This window comes from Convolutriloba macropyga, chromosome 5, assembly GCF_964194025.1.
Source record: "Convolutriloba macropyga chromosome 5, txConMacr16.3, whole genome shotgun sequence".
In the NCBI taxonomy this organism is placed as follows: Eukaryota; Metazoa; Xenacoelomorpha; order Acoela; family Convolutidae; genus Convolutriloba; species Convolutriloba macropyga.
Window position 1 is genome coordinate 70,303,255 of NC_134472.1, and position 18,844 is coordinate 70,322,098.

Sequence of the window (18,844 nt, forward strand, 5' to 3'; positions counted from 1 at the left end):
CTTCAGCCGCTCTTAAACGAAGTTTGTAGCAATAATTTAGGTCCTGTTGGTCTTCCTATTGGCGTTAAGAAATAAGCTGAGGCAAAGCTATATTTTGATGTTCTTGGTTCCTGATAATTCAAAGAATTCGAATTGTTGGGGCTCAGTATTTTTGTTTAAGACGTGTTCACACATTTTGATGAGTTTTGAAGTCAAAGCAGAGTGGTGATTTTGATTGCGCCAAAACATGAAACATGAAAAGCAAAAAACTGATTGTCGCCGTTGAGGCACGAAAGTTTTTTGCTTCCATTTTGACAAAGAATGAGGAAACGGTGCTTGAACGACGACTTACTTTACCGATAGCAGTTTTTATTCACATGCAGTGCAGCAATTTAACTTTTGATTTGCACTGTTTCTGTAAATTTTTGGTCGCATTTTTTAAGTGATTTGTAAGGTCCTGTCGTAGTTATTCCATGGTCAAGGTTTTGTTTTATTTAAATTCTTGGTATTTTAATTGAATGCCTATGTTGTTTTAATTAGTGGTCTGACTTTCTTTTCGTTTAACGTTTTTTACGCTGCAAACATCAAAAAAGCAATTTTAGTAGGCTTTGCATGTCGCTATGTGATTGCTCTTTAGATTCATTTGTGTGACGTCATTTAAATGGCGGCGGATAGTTTTGAGGTCAATTTGCGATAATTTTCAAATCTAATTTTTAATGTTTTTTAATCTAATTATTAATTGCTCTCAAATGAAGTTTGTAGCAATTATATTTGTCCTGTGGTCTTTTTCAAAGCGATTTTGCGCTTGACCGATTTACAATCTGACTTGTTTCGCTTTTCGTCCTAAAAAACGGGATAATCAGGTAGCGCTTGGAGTGCAATAAGTGCTCTTAAAGCCCTAAGCCTTGCTGTACTCTAAGAATGCGATTCACCGAAACTGTTTTGATGACACAATTTTGTGGTGTGAAGGGCTGTTTTTAAACTTTGAAAGTTTTTAAAGTTTGACCCCCACAGTTACCTCACCTCCCCCCTCCCCGTCATCAGCACCTCCCCCCCCCCCCCCCCCAACAATCCCTTTGTCCACCACCCTCCTCCAGCTGGCGATTTCAACTCCTTCTTATCTAGCCTTCGCAACCTTACCCCCCCCCCCCAGCGCTTGAACCCACCCCCCCCCCCCCCCCCCCTAGTGCTAGCATCCATAATCCCAATCAATTTGCCCGACGTTAAACAGTTTTGTTAATTATTTTAAAACAAAGTTGACTTATTTTAACACATTATCACAGATTTCTCTTGACGTTTCTTTCAGCTTTTGTTCTTAAAACTTTCTTTCGCTAGATTGAGTGATTCTCTCGAGTGACTTACCTTGCTTTACTTTTTGAATTCAAGTTATTAATAAGCGTCCTCATCTGTTCAGCCGTCTTTTAGAGTAGCACACACAGCTCAAAGAATTTGAATTGAATTGGGTTGCTGTTTTTTGAGATCTGTTCATACATTTCGATGAATTTTGAAGTCAAATTGCTGTAGTAATTTTGATCACACCAAAAGAGGAAATGGTGAGAAATAGCGAGATGTTTTGTGGCGTGAATTTTTTTCACTGTAATTTGGAAATTTAAGTGATGAGACGGTGTTAGAACAAATTTTCGCTTTCGACCTAATGATTTTTGGTATTCATGCGGCCATTTGACTTTGATTTTACGTGTTTCTTCAGTGGGATTTTCTAAGTGGTTTACCCAATGCATTCATGGTTCAATCTAATTTTTTGCTTAGTCAGTAAAAATTAATAATTTTTATTAATAGCCGCGTCCTCAATTCCAGGCGGCTATTATAGCGCTCCTAATTTTTTACAATTCAAAGAATTTGAATTGTATTGGGGCGCTGTCTTTTTTTTAAGATCTGTTCACACATTTTCATGATTTTCGAAGTCAAATAGGAGTAGTGATTTCGGTCACGCCGAAACAGGAAGTGGAGCGAAAAAGCGAGTGGTTTTGCGGTGTGAATTTTTTTCGCTCTAATTTTAAAGCCGAGTGAGAAAACGGTGTTTGAACAAAAATTCGCTTTCTTGCTACTGATTTTCTGTTCACGTGCGGCTATTTCACTTTGATTTTTACTTTTTTTTCGGTGTTTTGGATCGGATTTTTTTCTTAATGGTTTTCCCAATCCATTCATTGCTCATTCTAGGCCTAGTTTAGTTGTTTAAACCAAGTTTCACTTTTTCGCTAGTGGTTTTTTTGTTCACATGCTGCATTTTAACTTTGATTTTTCGTTTTTTTTTAAATTTAATTTTTTTTGGAAATGGTTTTCCCATTTAGTTCATTCGTAGTCCTACTAGTTCTTGTCTTTTGTTTAGTCAATGAAAATTCTTTGAATTGTACGTCAGGAATTGTCCTGCTTTGTTTTTTTACTTCGTCTAACAGATTTTGTTTCATCTTACCTTGACTTCTTGGAATTGACTTTTTTGTTGACTTACCTCACTCAAAAGAATGACTTCTGAACTCACTTATGGAATTTTTATGAGCATTTACTTATTAAAGGTCAATATTGTGCATCTAAGTAGTGCCAAACATATATGCCCTAATTCTTGATTATTAGAGTCATTTTGAGTTTTTGATTTCGAATATTAATTTTGGGATCTTTTCCGTTTGTGCCCCCCCGGAACGTTATGCGCCCCCCAGTTACAGAGCACGTGCCATTACATAGTAAGTCCTTGTGTAAAAAATATTGCACGTGCGTCTGGGGGGTGCAAATAATATGCGCCCACTAAGCTGAGGGGGCACAAACGGAAAAGATCCTAATTTTGAAACGCCCTATTAGGGCTTTCTCCCTATAGAGCTTATGTGTCTCATAAAAATGACAGTCAGAAGCTAACCCAAGATGTCTGGTGGTCTATTAAAGGACTGGTGGTCGATGTTTGTTTTATTTCTATAGTTGTTTCAATTCATGTAACGCCACAAGCGTCTATCGCAGCTATTTTCCGGCAATCTGCCGGCTATGTTTTCGTAGACCAGAAATTTGTTGCTTTACCTTAGTTCATATTTTGCGTTAAATCTTTGTGACTTCTCTTTTAGTTCTTGACTCATTCTGGCCAAAGCCTTTTTAAACAGCAGTTGCTCATTGAAGCGATCTAAAATGAACGGATTCATAACAAACAAAATCATAAACGGGAAAAACCCATAAAGCCCAATATTAGTTGCACGCTACTTCAACTTTGTTCTCTACAGTCTTAATGCCTACCATCTAGCTGATGCTTCTTGTTATTAATACTAGCCCCTGTATTTTCTCATCAAGAAAAGGAGTATGTCCAACTACGAAGATATCAAAATAGTTTGCATTTTAAAATGTTTTTGTACAAAAATCAATTTTCGTTTTTTTTCTGTTCTTTCAGTCCCAATCGAGTTATTGGAATCAGTGGTGGATTTTTTAACGGCATTCTGACGGGTATGTTCTAAATTGCTCACCATTCATAAATTTGTGTGCGAGGGTATTAACTGTGCGTTGTCTGCAAGTTCTGAAGACTTAATATTTTAATGGTTAACGTCTCAAGGCTTTAATCACTAAGACCGCGGGTTGAAGCAACACCTCTGTAGGAGCCTTTGGAGTTTTTTGATGTTTCTAAATTTGATGTTCTAATTAGGCTACCCTACCTGTAGTCGAGCAATTCTTTTGACATTAGACGGTTTGTTTTAAATTCTCTTCGAATGCTATTCTTCAATCACTCCGTCTAACTTTGCAGTTTTTAACTCAATTTTGTCTATGAAAGCAGTTGTTGTCCATATGTTTTCTCAACTAGACCTTCAGATGAAAGTGAAATGCAGAAGATGGTATATCATTTTTTTTGTTTCAGAACTTCTGAGCTCTCGGATACGCGTCTAGTGTCATCTAGTGCCTACGTACTCTTCTACGAATTGGCCTCCTCCTCCTCCTCATCGTCTTAACCGTCTGCAATTAGCAATTACAAACTCTTCAACAACAACTAACGCCAACAGTGTGACCAATCATAGCCCAAACATTGCTCGCCTGACCCCTCTCTTTGAATCATTGCTTCCCGGTATTTTCGTATTCCCGATCTAATGGACCCATCAATGCGCATGGTCTCAATGGGTTCTCCCGCTCATTGCTTATTAACAAAAATTGTGTTTGCTATCATTTGGGAATTTTTTCAACATTAACCCACTCTACAATCAAGTATGCTGTTTTCATCTCTGTTATCCGGCAACAGCCATAAATTGAAATAACTATGCTAAGCCTTTGAGGTTCGAAAAAAAAATTATTCCGTCATATCGATCAAATTGCAATTAGATGACGTGACAATGTTAGGTCACTTCTCTAAGAACTCGAATTTCAGACGTACTCCAAATAAAGAAAATGTAGGAATGGTGCAGGGATAAATATTCAGTGTTGAAAATCTGGGTCTTTCCCATTATAGCCCCCCCCCCAGCTTAGCGGTCAGATAACCTATAGTCTGCGCAAAGTCCCCCCAATCATGGTAATTATAACATAATGGGGGGGGGGCTATAATGGGAAAGATCCGAAAATATTAAGTGTACAAATTTGGGTCTTTCCAATTATACCCCCCCCCCCCCCCCAGATTAGTGGTCAGATAACCTAAAGTCCCCCCAATCATGGTAATTATACCATAAGGGAGGGGGGGGGGGGGTTATAATGGGAAAGACGAAAATCTTAAGTTTACAAATCTTGAACTGGTCCCTATTCCCTATCTGTTGCTCCTGGTAGAAGCGACAACAAAACAATTCTCTCATTCGTGCTATTTCATCACACCACCACCTGTGCATATTGCTCTTATATCTTAGACAGAGTCAAATTAAACTGGCAGAATTAGATAGATAGATACTGTAGCTATTTCAGTTAGAAATTTAAAAGCCCACAGAACTCAAACCAAACTCGTATCGTGTGCCAGCACATTTTGAACAATCTCTTAGCTATTAAGGTTGTAATAATTTTCTCAGTCACCCGGATCTAGGATGACGTTCATTCAAGGAGTGCACAATTTAAATGATCTTTTGAAAAGTACACGCGCAATCGTTGCAATCAAAATTAACATTCGTAGAAATGACCTTGCCTTCGTGGAAGGTGCAACTTAAGAATGTTAAATATAGCTCCTGAAAGAAGCTTGAAGAATTTATTCTAGTCGTGTCTGTCTGCGCAAAATTTACGGTTCAACGTTTTTTTTTTGCGTATACGTAATTGCGCTCTCTTATTCAAAATTTGATCAACTGATTTCATTCGGATGCAGTTTTCTACTTGAAATCTAATAAGTCAGACGGAGTGGGTTCATTTGTTCAATGATTGTAGTGGACTTTATTAAGCACTATTGACATTTCGAAGTGAAGCCATCCAACCAAGTGTCCTGGCGTCAATAAGGTCGAGACACCGCCTCGCCTGTTGTTCGAAAACGATTCATCTTACGGTAGTGGTTAATGTTTTTGAATTGCTCTGAAACGTTTTGTCACCGCGTTTTCTTGTATGCGATGTTTTGTGGGACCGATTTGCCTTTTCAAAAAAAACAAACCTGATAAAAATCGAATGCATTAGGTACTGCTGCATTTTTGAAAAATTTTTATGAGTAATAGAAGAGTAATAGAAGACCAGGTTCCTGATTTTGTAGTTATGTCAAATTGTACAATAACGATATGATGGGCATGTTTTGGGTCACATTTTGATGTTTTCAGCGTTTTCATATTTTATTGTATTTATCCTCAAACTTCGCTTGTAGACTATCGAAGGCACCACCCGTCTTCTGAGAACAATTCGCTGTTTTTTAGTCGGCTGTGTTAATTTCGTGCTTTCTTGATAGCTACGGGACATGAGTAGTTAGTTAATAGGTTTTATTACGACTCGGGAACGAGCTTTTTTGCTACTTCAACGGAATTTTCTATTTTTCCATGGTTGTTATCAGTTGCATTCCTCTGATTTCAGATTGGATTCCACGAACAGATCGTTTGCGACTGATTTTCTGCAGAATAGGCAATATGACGCTTTTTAATTGATCGCTCTAACTGATTACCCTTCTGACATGCCATGAGCATTAACTGCTTCTATGACTTATGAGAAATATTTGCTAGGACTAAAACTGCTTAAAATCACTTCTCGCTACTACCGCACTACTCTTCAGTTGACCTCTTTTAGCACTTGTAAAATAACTAGGATTTAACTTAGCAGAAATCGGGTCGATTCATTTGTCTGAAATTCATTTTACAGTTATAAGAAATATTAATTTGGTCACAATTTGAATTTGGATTCATTTTCGACTTTAGTAAAATTTTTTATCGAAATTGATGTTTTCATTCCTTAAAAGTTAGTAGATCATTTTTTTCGGAATGTATGGATATTTTGAAGACCTAAGACACTAATTTGTTTTTCTGTAATTGACTGGTCTGGAGGAAGTTTTGCAAACTGTTCTTCCTTCAATGAGCGCAGTAATTGCACTGTAAAGTGAGGCTAAGTTTTGTAGAAGGGGAGGGCGAGCGAAAACATTGTCAGTTTAGATTCGAATCCAACCAATACTAGACTAAATTGCGATCAAATTTTGTCATATCTTAGTTTTTGCTAATCGATTTACCGCAACGATTATCGGAATTCACGCCAACAAAAAAAATTATGCAAAAGGTGGTCCAAACAAAGGCAGGCATATTATTGTTTGAGGTATGTGTTGAAAGGCCTTAGCTAATCCCACCTTGGTGTCATTATAGTATATTGCTGATCCGTACTATATACTTAAACGACGGGGTTAATCGCGGGACCACATGTATAACTTGAGAATTCAACGGCTAGTTCTCTTCTTGGTATATAGTTAAGGCTTAATGCAAACATGAATTAATAAACTTAAGCTGCATTAAATATTGACCACATGTATAACTTGAGAATTCAACGGCTAGTTCTCTTCTTGGTATATAGTTAAGGCTTAATGCAAACATGAATTAATAAGTTTAAGCTGCATTAAATATTGACCGAGCTTGAAGGGATAGAATAAGCAAGTCAATTGAAGTAAATACGATTGCATTAGTACAAGTTAGCACACGTTGATTTACTCTAAGTTAAATTGTAACTTAGATAGAATTTAAGAGATGTATATTGCACTTACCTCAATTCCATAGTGGTGAGATAATATTTTATTACAAAGAGAGTTCTTGGTTAAAAACTAGTCACGAAATGTTCTAATTTAACAGTTATTTCAAGTTGAATTTCGAGCAAGGGGGAATGATCAATGATTAATTGATACTCTCAAAGTGGTGTGTTTTTATCACATCAAGACTTCTCAGTCCTAGATTGTGACTTAAAATAAGAGTTGTTCAAAAATACGCAGTAATTTGTTTACTTGGACTTTGTCAAATTCGTGAGAAGTATAGTCGGTGCAAATGTGGGGGTAGGTTGTGAGACGCTTCTGATTGGCTGAAATTTTGTGTGGCTCAATAATCTTTGTAATTATTAAGTGTTTTTATTAAAACAGTACAATATTTAATTGGCGTGGGTACAATATTAATTAGTCTAATAATGTGCAGGGTAATTGTCACATCTTGAATTTTGGTTTTGAAATTTTAGGTCATATTAAATTATTGGATTAATTGGTGTGGGTTTTTAATTTCCCTGATTATCTCAGGAGTAACGATGTCACATCTTAAATTTTGGTTTAGAAATTTTAGGTCATATTAAAATGTGAAACTAATTGGCGTGGGTTTTTAATTACCCAATTATCTCCAGGGTAGTTGTCACATTGAATTTTGGTTTTGAAATTTTAGGTCATATTAAAAAATAGGGATTAATTGGTGTGAATTTTTAATTTCCCTAATTATCTCAGGAGTAATTATGTCACATAGTCAAGTATATGAATGGAATTTCCCGAAAAATCGAAACAATTTGTTCATTTCTTAACTATTGATTTATCATTGAAATTGTTTAATGTTTGTTATGTAAACAAGCCTCATCATCACTAACACAGATAGTTAAGTTGAAGTTAAGTTGTTAAATTGAAAGTCTTAAAAATACTTACTTTTATATCTCTAAATTCGCTGATGAGAGAAAATACTTGAAGATTGTCGAAAATCTGGAAAATCCTGAAACAACTTAGCAAAACTGAGCATGCAAAAATATAAAATATCTAATTGAAACAATTTGATTCTCTACATGTAAGAAAAACGAAACACGTTAGTCACATCTTGAATTTTGGTTTAGAAATTTTAGGTCATATTAAAATGTGAAAATATTTGGTGAGGGGTTTAATTACCCTAATTATCTCCAGAAGCAATTATGTCACATCTTGAATTTTGGATTTTGAAATTTAAATCATTTTAAAAAGTAGGTGATTTGGAGGAAGTGTTTGTTTATCTTCTGTTTCTGATTGTGTTTATTGAGTTACTCAAAAAGTTCGTTTCACTTTCGATTTTATTCTGCTCAAATACTGTTAAAGTCATTCTAGTTTTGTCGAGTTTTGTTAATTCTTGACTTGTCATTAAATTGTATGCAAACTCAAATTGTAAATAGTTCATTCATCTGTGTTCAAAGCTTCTATTGAGGGATTTCTTTATCGTTTCTCATCAGATACCTTGTGCAAAAACAGCAGCAGAATATTAGGTTAGTGTTATGAAGTTTTTGTTTGTTGATGATTTTTTGTGTTTGTGAACTCTGGGTTCGACAGGAGAAAAACTGATCTCATTTTTAGACATGGAAATGAAAAATGTGAAAAAGGGCGGGTTTGAGCAATAAGTTTATCTTGTCAACAAGAATCCCGATGATGTATTTATTGTACATGAAAAACTAGTGGACAACACTTGGATAATAATCGGAAAGGTTGTTATTCCTCGTATTGTAATGGAGAACTTCACTGAAGTAAACAGTAGTAGGAAAGAGACGATGATAGAGCTTCCCTACACACAAGTTGATCCCTGGTTTTATCGAATGCAGAGATCGGTTATCAATATATCTTTGGGAAATCTCCCCATTGGTTCAGCTATGTTGAGTGAGGGTGTTAGAGAGGAGTTTGCTGCATATCAACTTTCCAAATACCAATGTATGAGAACCAGTTAGGTTCTCTTCTTGATGAGGTTGATGTGAGGTTGTTATGGGGTCTTGGACCGCGAACGGAAAATGATAACGGAGACGTAAATACACCGCAAATGGACAAGAGTGAAACTTCATCGTCATCGTCTGTAACACGAGCACCCAAGAAAATGGTTCGCTTTCAAGGCGTTTCATCAAAATGGTTTTGGAGAGTTGATGAAGATCAGGAAACAGATGATGAATGTGAAAACTGGGTACAAATAGTGACAAAAGCTAGGAGAGGAAGACTTTTTGACTCGGATGATGAGCATTCAACAACCTTTTAAATAATTGAAACTACAACTGTTATGTTTATAGAGGATTGAAAAAATTGTAGATTTGAAAAAAAAAGAATTATAAATATTCAGCAAAAAATATCATTATAAAAGCATCGTCATCATTGAACAAGGACAATTTATTAACAGAACTTAGGCAAAGTAAATTGAATATAGTTCATAAATACTGTCATTTTGAAGTTTGAATGCAAAAAGTTTACGACTTTTTCTGGTGAACTTAATGTTTGCCAAGTGATTGATGTCTCTTCCAAGAGAGTCTCCCTAATAATAGTGACTGTTTTTTCGAGCTAATAGAATCCAGTGAATCCCACTTCCATTTGACACATCAGTGTTTACAATGTAGAAAATGTTTCCCGGTATGTCGTTATATATGTAGAAAGAGTTTTGCGGTAATAATTTCGAATGGTAGCAACCCATAAACTTTCATTCCAGAACAACTTTTTCTATTTGTTTGTTATCCATTTTTCGTTGCTTTTCCGTTGTTGTCGATAAAAAAGATGACGAACTATTCACCAGCTACTATTACCCCGTTAAATGTTCTCTGAAGTATAGCTCAAGTCTCAAGCTAGCTGAAATGACATCAGGATAGTGAGTCATCAGTTCCGATTGTTGTGTAGAGGTTAGATCAACGACCAAACAACAATGGTTTTCGTAATCATCAGTTTTAATGTTAGGACCGTCTTGGTAGAATTTTAAAGCTCTCATTGTTGTAATGTATGGAACACAATTTCTGCTACCCATCTACACAACTTGATTTCCTCTCGATATTTTAATTTCTCGTAAACCAAACTTTTGATAATGGAAAGGATTGCCACTTTTATCATCGGTGAAAGCACTATTTCTGTGCATTGCAATGGCGTGTGTTCAAATTGAAGCATTGTTGAAATTGTTTTCATGTATAAATTGGTTTTGACTCGCTGGAATAATAGAAAATCTGGGTTTAAAATCCAAAGGGTTAAACATGGCTGGAGTATCTACAAGTTTTTACGAATAATTTGAAAACTTCGTCGACTGTCAGGGTTCTTATTTTGAGATAGGTATTCGTTATAACTGCGTGAATTTTCTGATTTTGATGACATTAAATAGAACTGGGGTCGCGATCTGATTAATTAACTATGAACTGTAACGTTAGGTAGAAGAAGACCTCTACAGTTAAAAATTTCGATTGGTAATTACCATAAAACTCCATCTCCTCTAGATAATCCTTCTTTCTTTTCATGATTGCTGGTTCGTGTTCCAAATCGACGGTGACTGTCCATAGCGATAACCCTGACAACTGATAGATTCTTTTGTTCCCTGTGTACCCGAGAATTCGTTAGACATGAAATGAACGCTTTATGCGCGTAGAGACCGTTTGTGTAAACTTGATCGGTGTTAAATGTAACCTCACAGTTTGAAAACAGAGTGGATGAAGTTGTTAACTAAGCAAACGTCATCTTCCGCGGTGACAGGTCTCCCATCTTTTGACAAGTTTAACATTCAGATACATGCCAACTTTTCGAAGGTCGGTGAAAACATTTCTGTCAGTTACAAATGAAAAGTCAATGCTGAATTTATTGAGAGAATTTATTAGGTAAGTTTTTCGTTCATCTCTTGTAATCGAGTTCAACATTGATATTTCCTCAAAGATATCTAAGCGATCTGGTTGTGCAGAATTTGGAATCATCACTTTGTTTCAGGTAATTATTTCAAGTAATCTTGACGACTGGTTTGCTTACGTAATTTTTTTGAAGTGATCTTTTTTTTTATTTTGCGAAGTTTTTGATTTCTGCAGTTTAGATTTCTTTGCCGTTGAGGTCCTGCTACCAACTGTTTCGTTGTATAAATGAAAGGAATCAACTCTCCAGTTTGTGATCGAAGTTCTATTTTGATTGACTGAAACGAGTTTTTAAACAGATTTTGGAAATGAAGATTTTGAAATTAAGTGTAGCTCATGAATTTAGTAACCGATATATTCCCGTGTTGAGCTTTTTGGTTGAATTTTTGGTTTTCTGACTGATATTTGGACCTTTTGTGTATAGCCAGAAGTTGAATATGAAAACTAAGATTGATGCTAAATCTTGGATTGCAACAATTAACCGAAAGTTTTCTGAGGGAAGAGTTATTTTCACTTTGCTTGATGCATTATCCAAACTCCACCTGATGTTATCTTTCTTTTTCGGTCTTGTCTTTCCAAGAGCATCCTTCATCGAAAGAAGGATTTTTCTGCTAAAGACATTTCAAGACCTGGGGCAATGTAAATAGGGTCTAGCAAAATGCTTCACCTGTTTCAGGGTTGGTTTGCATCTCATCTCTAGGATCAGTTTTTTAATCAACATACCAAAGTTTACCCTCGGAAATGTTGTTGTACGCTGATGGGTGCAAAATTTCTAGAAGCGCTACTTCCCACTCACTCTCAAAGTTTAACTGTTCTGGTAAAAATTACCGTGAAGCATGAAATTGTTTTATCTGGATAAATTTTATCAGAAGCTTTGGATAGTAACTCGACAATATGGTATTCCATAATCAAATGATTGTTTTTTGTAGTTGTTGTTTGTAGTACCGTCCTTTTAAGGTTTCTCCTGTCTCATCTTTTGCTAAATCACGACAGGTCTGATAGTTGTTATCCGAACAATTTCTTACACATCGTTGCGGATTGTGCTTGGTACCCTTTGCGGAAACTTTTTTCTGCATAAGCTAAGCGAACTTTGTCACTCGGTTGTAACTTTGGTTTTCTTTGCTTCGGAATATTCATTTGCTGTCGACTGGATTGAAGAACTTGTAAATAGTGATAATTCCTAGCATCTTTTTGTGCAAGACCTGTTGTGTTGTTGACTCGACTGTTCTTAGTGTTCACAAACTCTTGATGTTTTTTATAGTGAGTGGTTTAGGGTTCCTCCAAGAAACGGTACAAAATATTTTTGAAGGACTGAATGTACCTCCCAGCAAACAATGCTCTCTTTTCTGTGTGAGTACTATATACTCGAATACCTGCATCCTTACAAAAGTTCTCAAAGTATGCCAAAAACTTTTCCTGAGTCTACCCAAAGTTTCCGCGGGAAAATGAGATCATTTTTCTCTGAACAAAGGTTGATGAAACAAGCTTTAGCTGTCTCTGCGCTTTTGCTTCGCATTGTGCCGAAACGTACAAATCGAGAAAATACATCAACAATTAGCATTAAATGTCAACCTGTGCCAAGTCCATGCACCAAATTTCATTAAAAAAAGTTTCTTTCTTAGTTAACCATTTGCTTTGTTTCTCCCATTTTTCAAGATCTTCTTACGGAAAAAGGGCGCAAAAAGAGAGTCCAATAGCCGTACCATTTCTTTTCATCCCAATTTCTTTAACGATACCGTTGGGGAATTGTTCCACATCAACAACTACTAACAGATTCATTTTTTCGGCTCTACGAATTATCAAATATCAAGTTGGTTGAATGAATAGTTTTGAAATGTTTTAAGGTATAGACAGTACAGGACTCCTGTCACGTGACCAAATACACACATATTCATCCAGTCAGGAGCATTCGGAATCATAGCAGTAACCGAGTCCTTCGTCATAACTAGATTTCGTAAAACCACATGCGCCGTGAATCATGGCATGCGTTCTCAAATTATTTGATCACCCAAAAATTTTTTCGAGCTGTGAATTCCCAACACCAATCATTCCTCCATGGGGACGTAATTTTTTCACCTGATCAATATCAACATCTGCTTTTATTGAAACAGAAGTTGCAAGAAAATAAAGCTTGCGTGGGCCCATGTCTAACCCGATATAGTCATTACTCAGTTTTCGTTTGTTGTAGAAAACTGTTTCGAGATTCATGTGATAGATTTATCTAAATCAATTTCGTTACTGAAGGTGTCTTCCTCAGGAATTTGATGGGTTTGAATGTACTTGTACAAATTCTTATACTCACTCTGTTAAAATAACTTTTTCGAAATTATCTTTTTTTGCACTGATAAACTATGAGTTTATACTGATTTTTGTTGAGTTTATTTAACTCAATCAATCATCTCCTGTTTTAGAAAGATCATTTGGTGAGACATTGTAACTCTCCCAGGAGATTTTTAGCCTTCAGAAATGTTAGTTGTAAGGTTTTTCGATGGTTTGCTAACTCAAAAGCTCTTAAATAGAATAGATTTTTTCACTAACGTTTTAAAAGTAACTATACGATTTTCTCCGATGTTAATCATACTACAATATATGAAAGAATGTTTTGGAATGAATATTTTATTAGTTTGTACACAAAGTCATTAGCATCAACAATGACAAATTTGTAATGTTCACATAGTTTATTCTTCTCCGTTGTTTAACAATGTTGTTGATGTTCTTCTTCGGATAGATTTACGCGCCATCTGCTCAATCATTGCATCTGAATCGTCAATCATTTTGTATTTCACCACACGAATGGTGACACATACCTTCTTTGCGAATTGAACATACACCGACTTTCTCGTAAACAGTTTGATTTAAAAGTATGTCCTGGAGAAGTCTTGTTTTTCGTACCAAACTGTTGACACTCGTAGTTTTTGACCAGCAGTCTCCAAGACTTCCCAATACTGATCACAGGACTCTGCATCCTGCTCTGGTGTTGGAAATCCGGAATCTACAGCTGCGTTACCCTCCTGTGCAATGTTGTTTGGATTCCTTCGGAATGATTCTTCAGCAAAACGCATTATTCCCGGCAGGTTGTGAACAAGTTTTTGTACCTCATAGATAGAGGAACCTGATCTGATGTAACATCTTTTTTTCTATTGTCCGACGATAAGTTTCAGATGAACCCAATTAGTGGGTAGATTGTTTCCATCGACTGGTTTGGGTAATGAAAGTTGGAAAAATCTTAGGATAAGCAATGAAATCAGCAATTTAGTCAGATTCATGGGCATCTTGTAGAAATTCAACATAGCGATATTTTTCCAACATCGATTTAGTATGGAAATAATTAACTTATCTCAATTTTTATTACCAGTATCCAAGGAAAACAGAATTAGGAATGAGATTCGAGTGAAAGATTGAAGAAATACTTTTTGTTATTCTGATTGGTTGATAAAATTAGAATGATGTTATTAACTAATTACCGATTGGCTATCGGAATCGGTTGCGTAATTATAGTACATCTTCCTCGTTAACCAATAATCTATCAGGTCATGACATCATCCTGTTTTTATTCATAACGTCATTAGACGTAAACAAAAATTCATGACCCTTTTAATCTATTGTATCATTACAAAGAAATTTAATATAAAAAAGAAAACAATTGTTGAAATGTTCTCAATAACTTATTATGGCTTGTGGACACTCTGAATTGTTCCCAGCGTTTTTCCTTCTTCAGTGATAAATGTGTTCTTCTCTGCACAGGTCTGAGACGTCCCATGTTTCTCGAAAGATTTGAACAGTTCTCATTATCTTCTCATTCATCATCTTCATGTAAAAACAGGAACTGTAACTTCCATACGCTTTTGTACGATGGATTAAACTCTATTCTTTCATCAGAAAAATTTGATCTTGTAGAATTTAGATATCAGACAGTTGATTGTTTGTTTACGGTTTACCATTACTATTTCAGAAACGTACTCAAACTGTTCCAAAAGTTAACTGAAGCCTCCGAATTTCATCGAAGTTTACCGGTTATAGCTTTGAAAAGGCCAAGTGTTGCTAAGAAAAGACTTCTTGTAAACGTTTTTAATTTTACCAGAAGTAAAGCAGATATCTATCATCCTCGAACACATGCAATCATCTTACTAGTTCAACTGAAGCTATTCCTATCTCCTTTTGTGACCTGTCAAAAATTTTACAATCAGAACTTGGAAGTGAGTTTCTGCAATTATTTTGGTCTACTTCCCAAGGTCAGAGAACGTTTGAGACTAACCATCTTTCTTTAACTGTCAAAGAATAATCATGGTCAAAAGTTTGGAAACGAAAAACTAAGAGCAATGTCGGACGCGGGCCCTTGTAAAAAAAAAACTTAACAAGACACCTTGCTTCTCATAGTCACCCTTTCAAATCTTTGTCCTGTACTTCCTCCTTCAATACGAAAGAAAGATTACTGACTCATGTACGAATACATGTCACGAACAAAAAATCCTCGAGAAATCGAAACGTTTTCAATTGTAGCAATTGTACGAATACGTAAAGCACGTTTTATCAATTTCGCAAACACATTTCAGAAACTCATAAGTTAACTATGAGGTCAGAGAATTTGGAACCCGTCGACTTGTCCGAATTGGATGACAATCCCAAACTAAAGTTGGAAATGTGCAGTGTTCAACATTTCTTACGTGACAGTGAAACGGAAATGATTCGTAAAAAATTTTTGTAAATTTAGAATCAATGAGACCGATACTAATGTCTTGAAAGAAAAAGTTGAATTTATCTACAATGAACTCTCATGTTCTGCAAATGGTATGTTGGCCTTTGGCTCCGTGCTACAAAATGTAAACGAAGAAAATACTTTCAAGTATTTTTACCCTGATAACAACACCATATTCCCCATTCCGGTAATGTTATCGAACTTCTCTGATTAGCTGTTATTCAAAATGAGATTGATACAAGCGAAATTTTTGAGAGTTTGATATCAAGACGATCAGATACGAAGTTGATTTTCCATTCCGTTACTCCTGTATCATTCTTCGTTTATCTTTTATTTGATGAACCGTTGGCTCATAGTCAAATCCACTTACCTGAATCGCTCCTAAGACACAAAGGAATAAAGTGTTTACCTCGAGACTGTAACAAGAAACCATTCCATGGTAAGTTTTGTTTTTTCCGTGCCGTTGCTTACGAATTGTCTGGTTCCCAAATTTTAGCAACAGAAACCTTCAAACTCTGAGTCTTTCATAAATTTAACGAATCAAAACCTATTCAATTTTCCCGGGGGTCTGTTCCAATCAGATATCAATTGTTGAAAGTCTAGTGAAGCGTAGTATACAGATGTTTGAAATTTGCTATGATTAATCCGGAACGCTCTGTGGATAACTCATTAGGAAGTCAGCACATACTTACCTGTAATCAATCTCTGTTTTAAAGTCTGATGATCACATCTGTTGGACGAGCCATATCGATACAGTTCTGAAGAGGTTCAGATGTTTGACTTGTGATCATTTCTTCAGTCAATCTCATATTCTTTTTAAACATGTTCCTAAGTGCCAGGAAAACATCAAACATTTTTATCCTCCAGTATCCTATCAACTTGAATCAACAATTTTTGAACGTTTACAGGATGTGGGTATAGATGCTGAAGCGGAGCATAAAATATTTAAAATTTAGCTGTTTTCGATTTTGAGTCTATAACGGTTAAAGATGATCAACTTTTTGACACTGAGAGAACGAAATGGATTGGTCGCCATATTCCAGGTAGTGTTTCTATAGCTTCCAACCTTCTACAAAAAACGGTTTTCTTGCTTATCGTATGCTCATTTTTAACAACCCTGGTGGGATTATCAAATCAAAGTTCAAACCACTATCGTAACCTCTTCAGAACACAGTTTGACGTCCTTGAAAGTCGATATCAAGATTTGAAAAATCGTCCTCCATCAGAAAACGATGGAGAGCATTCAAGTGAAACATCAAATTTTTTGAACTCAATGCCTGAAGTTGAAGATACTCTCGAAGTTAAGGAAGAAGATCGTGAACTGAAAATATTACGTTATGAACAGAGGACTTTGCAAAACTAAGGGACGATTTAATTGATTATGTTGAAACTGTACCAGTTTTTGATGTTAACAGTTCTCGCTACGACCTAAATTTAATCAAAGAGTACCTGATAGATTTTCTTTTGCGAGAGTATCATTGCACTCCTTCTGTTGTTCAGAAGAGTAATCTAGGCTTCAAGTGTCTTGGTATTCAATTTCTTAATATTTTGAAGTTCTTGGGAGGAACAACTAGTCTTGACAAGTTCCTCAAAGCCTTAGGGTTGTGAAGAGTCCAAAGGATTTTTCCCTTATGAGTGGTTTGACGATGTTGATAAGTTAAGTTTAAACCACCTTCCTCTCATCGAATCATTTTACAGTTAATTGTAATGTTCTTGAAAGCGATTTCAGGGAGTTTGAACGATAACTCCGGTGTGGGATCTGTGAACATGAGGTTTCGAAGAAACTCAAGTTAACATCAGTTCCCCTAACCAAGGAATAAAACTATGAGAAGTTACAATTTTTTTGGAGGGAACAAAACATGACATCTTTTCTTGATTTCCTACGTTGGTGCGATAACAAAGATGTTCGCGAAAACAGGAATGATGCGAAAAATTTTGTCCGAAAATTTTCCACATGTTACTTCCATGCGAGAAGATCGATTAGCTAACAAGATTTTGAGGAAACATTTTTTGGTGTGGTAGATTGTAAGGTCCAAGTACCGATTCATTTGATGAAGTTTTCAAAGTTTCCCCCTATTTTTAAAAACTGTAACGCGCCTCTGGATGATGTTGGTGATCATATGCTCAATTTTGCAATGGAAACGAAAATCATATCCCAACCTAGACGTATGTTCATTTCAAGCGTGAGATTACACCGTTGACCTCTCATTACTCCATTGCTTCTATTCTATTTAAAACTTGAACTCATTTTGAAGAAAGTTCACTTCTTTCTACAGTACGCACCTGTTAAGTGTTAACTCTTTTGTCCAATCGGTTGTTACTGCTCGGCGTGAAGGCGACAAGAACAAAAACTCGACAGTGATGGCAGAAACGATAAAACTTATTGGGAGTAGTGCTTACGGGTATCAAATTATGGATAGGATTCGTCTTAGTCGAACAAAATTCGTCCTTTGAGCAGCAGTCGACAAACTGATCAATAATCATTTCTTTCAGAAATTTAACGATCTTTCTAGAGAGATTTATAAAGTAGAATTGGGGAAGAGTCGAGTTGTGCACAGGGAACCTATAATTGTAAGTTTTTTTGTCCAATACGCCAAATTAACAATGCTCCAACTTGTATATGAGTTTTTTGACAAATTTTGTGATCCCTCCAAATATGGATTTATCGAGACCGAAACTGACTGTCTTTATTTAGCTATTTCGCAGGAAACAATTCTTGAAATAATCACATCTGATAGATAAGATGCGTGGACTTCGCTACGTTTAGCAGATTGTCGTCTTGACTTTCAAGGTGATGTACAATACAACCTTTTCCCTCGAGAATGCTGTGCGGAACACAACTACTTTAATCAGAGGACCTCTGGCCTGTTCAAAGAAGATTTTCGCTGGACGGAAATGGTGGCTCTGTGTTCAAAGACATATTGCTGTTTAGATGAAATCTCTGGAAAAGTAAAGATTAGTAGCAAAGAAATAAACAAAAACACTTTGTTGAACAATACGCCAATGGAGAAGTATTTGAATGTTCTGTTACACCAAACTAAAATTGAGACAGTAAATCGTAGTTTTGTATCATAAGTAAAATGTTCACTCACGAACTAAAAAAGAGTGGATTATCTAACTTTTACCCCAAACGAAAAGTAAAATATGATGGAATACACACTGGACCATTACATATTTTTTATGTTTGTAACATTTAAATTAAATTAATTTCGGAAGTTTACTTTT

At 35.9% G+C, this 18,844-nt stretch overlaps 2 protein-coding genes across 2 annotated transcripts in view; both read left to right on the plus strand.

Moving 5' to 3' along the window:
* LOC142339603 (ubiquitin carboxyl-terminal hydrolase 2-like) overlaps positions 1 to 4,405 on the plus strand; it is a 29,457-nt gene extending 25,052 nt beyond the window's left edge. Inside the window, exon 9 of the mRNA XM_075389754.1 lies at positions 3,821 to 4,405. Coding sequence (XP_075245869.1) covers positions 3,821 to 3,911 — 91 coding nt within the window. The 3' untranslated portion in view covers positions 3,912 to 4,405. The remainder of the gene's footprint in view (positions 1 to 3,820) is intronic.
* Positions 1 to 18,844, plus strand: part of LOC142339604 (histone chaperone asf1b-B-like) — a 59,013-nt gene that overhangs the window by 4,805 nt on the left and 35,364 nt on the right. The window lies entirely within an intron of this gene.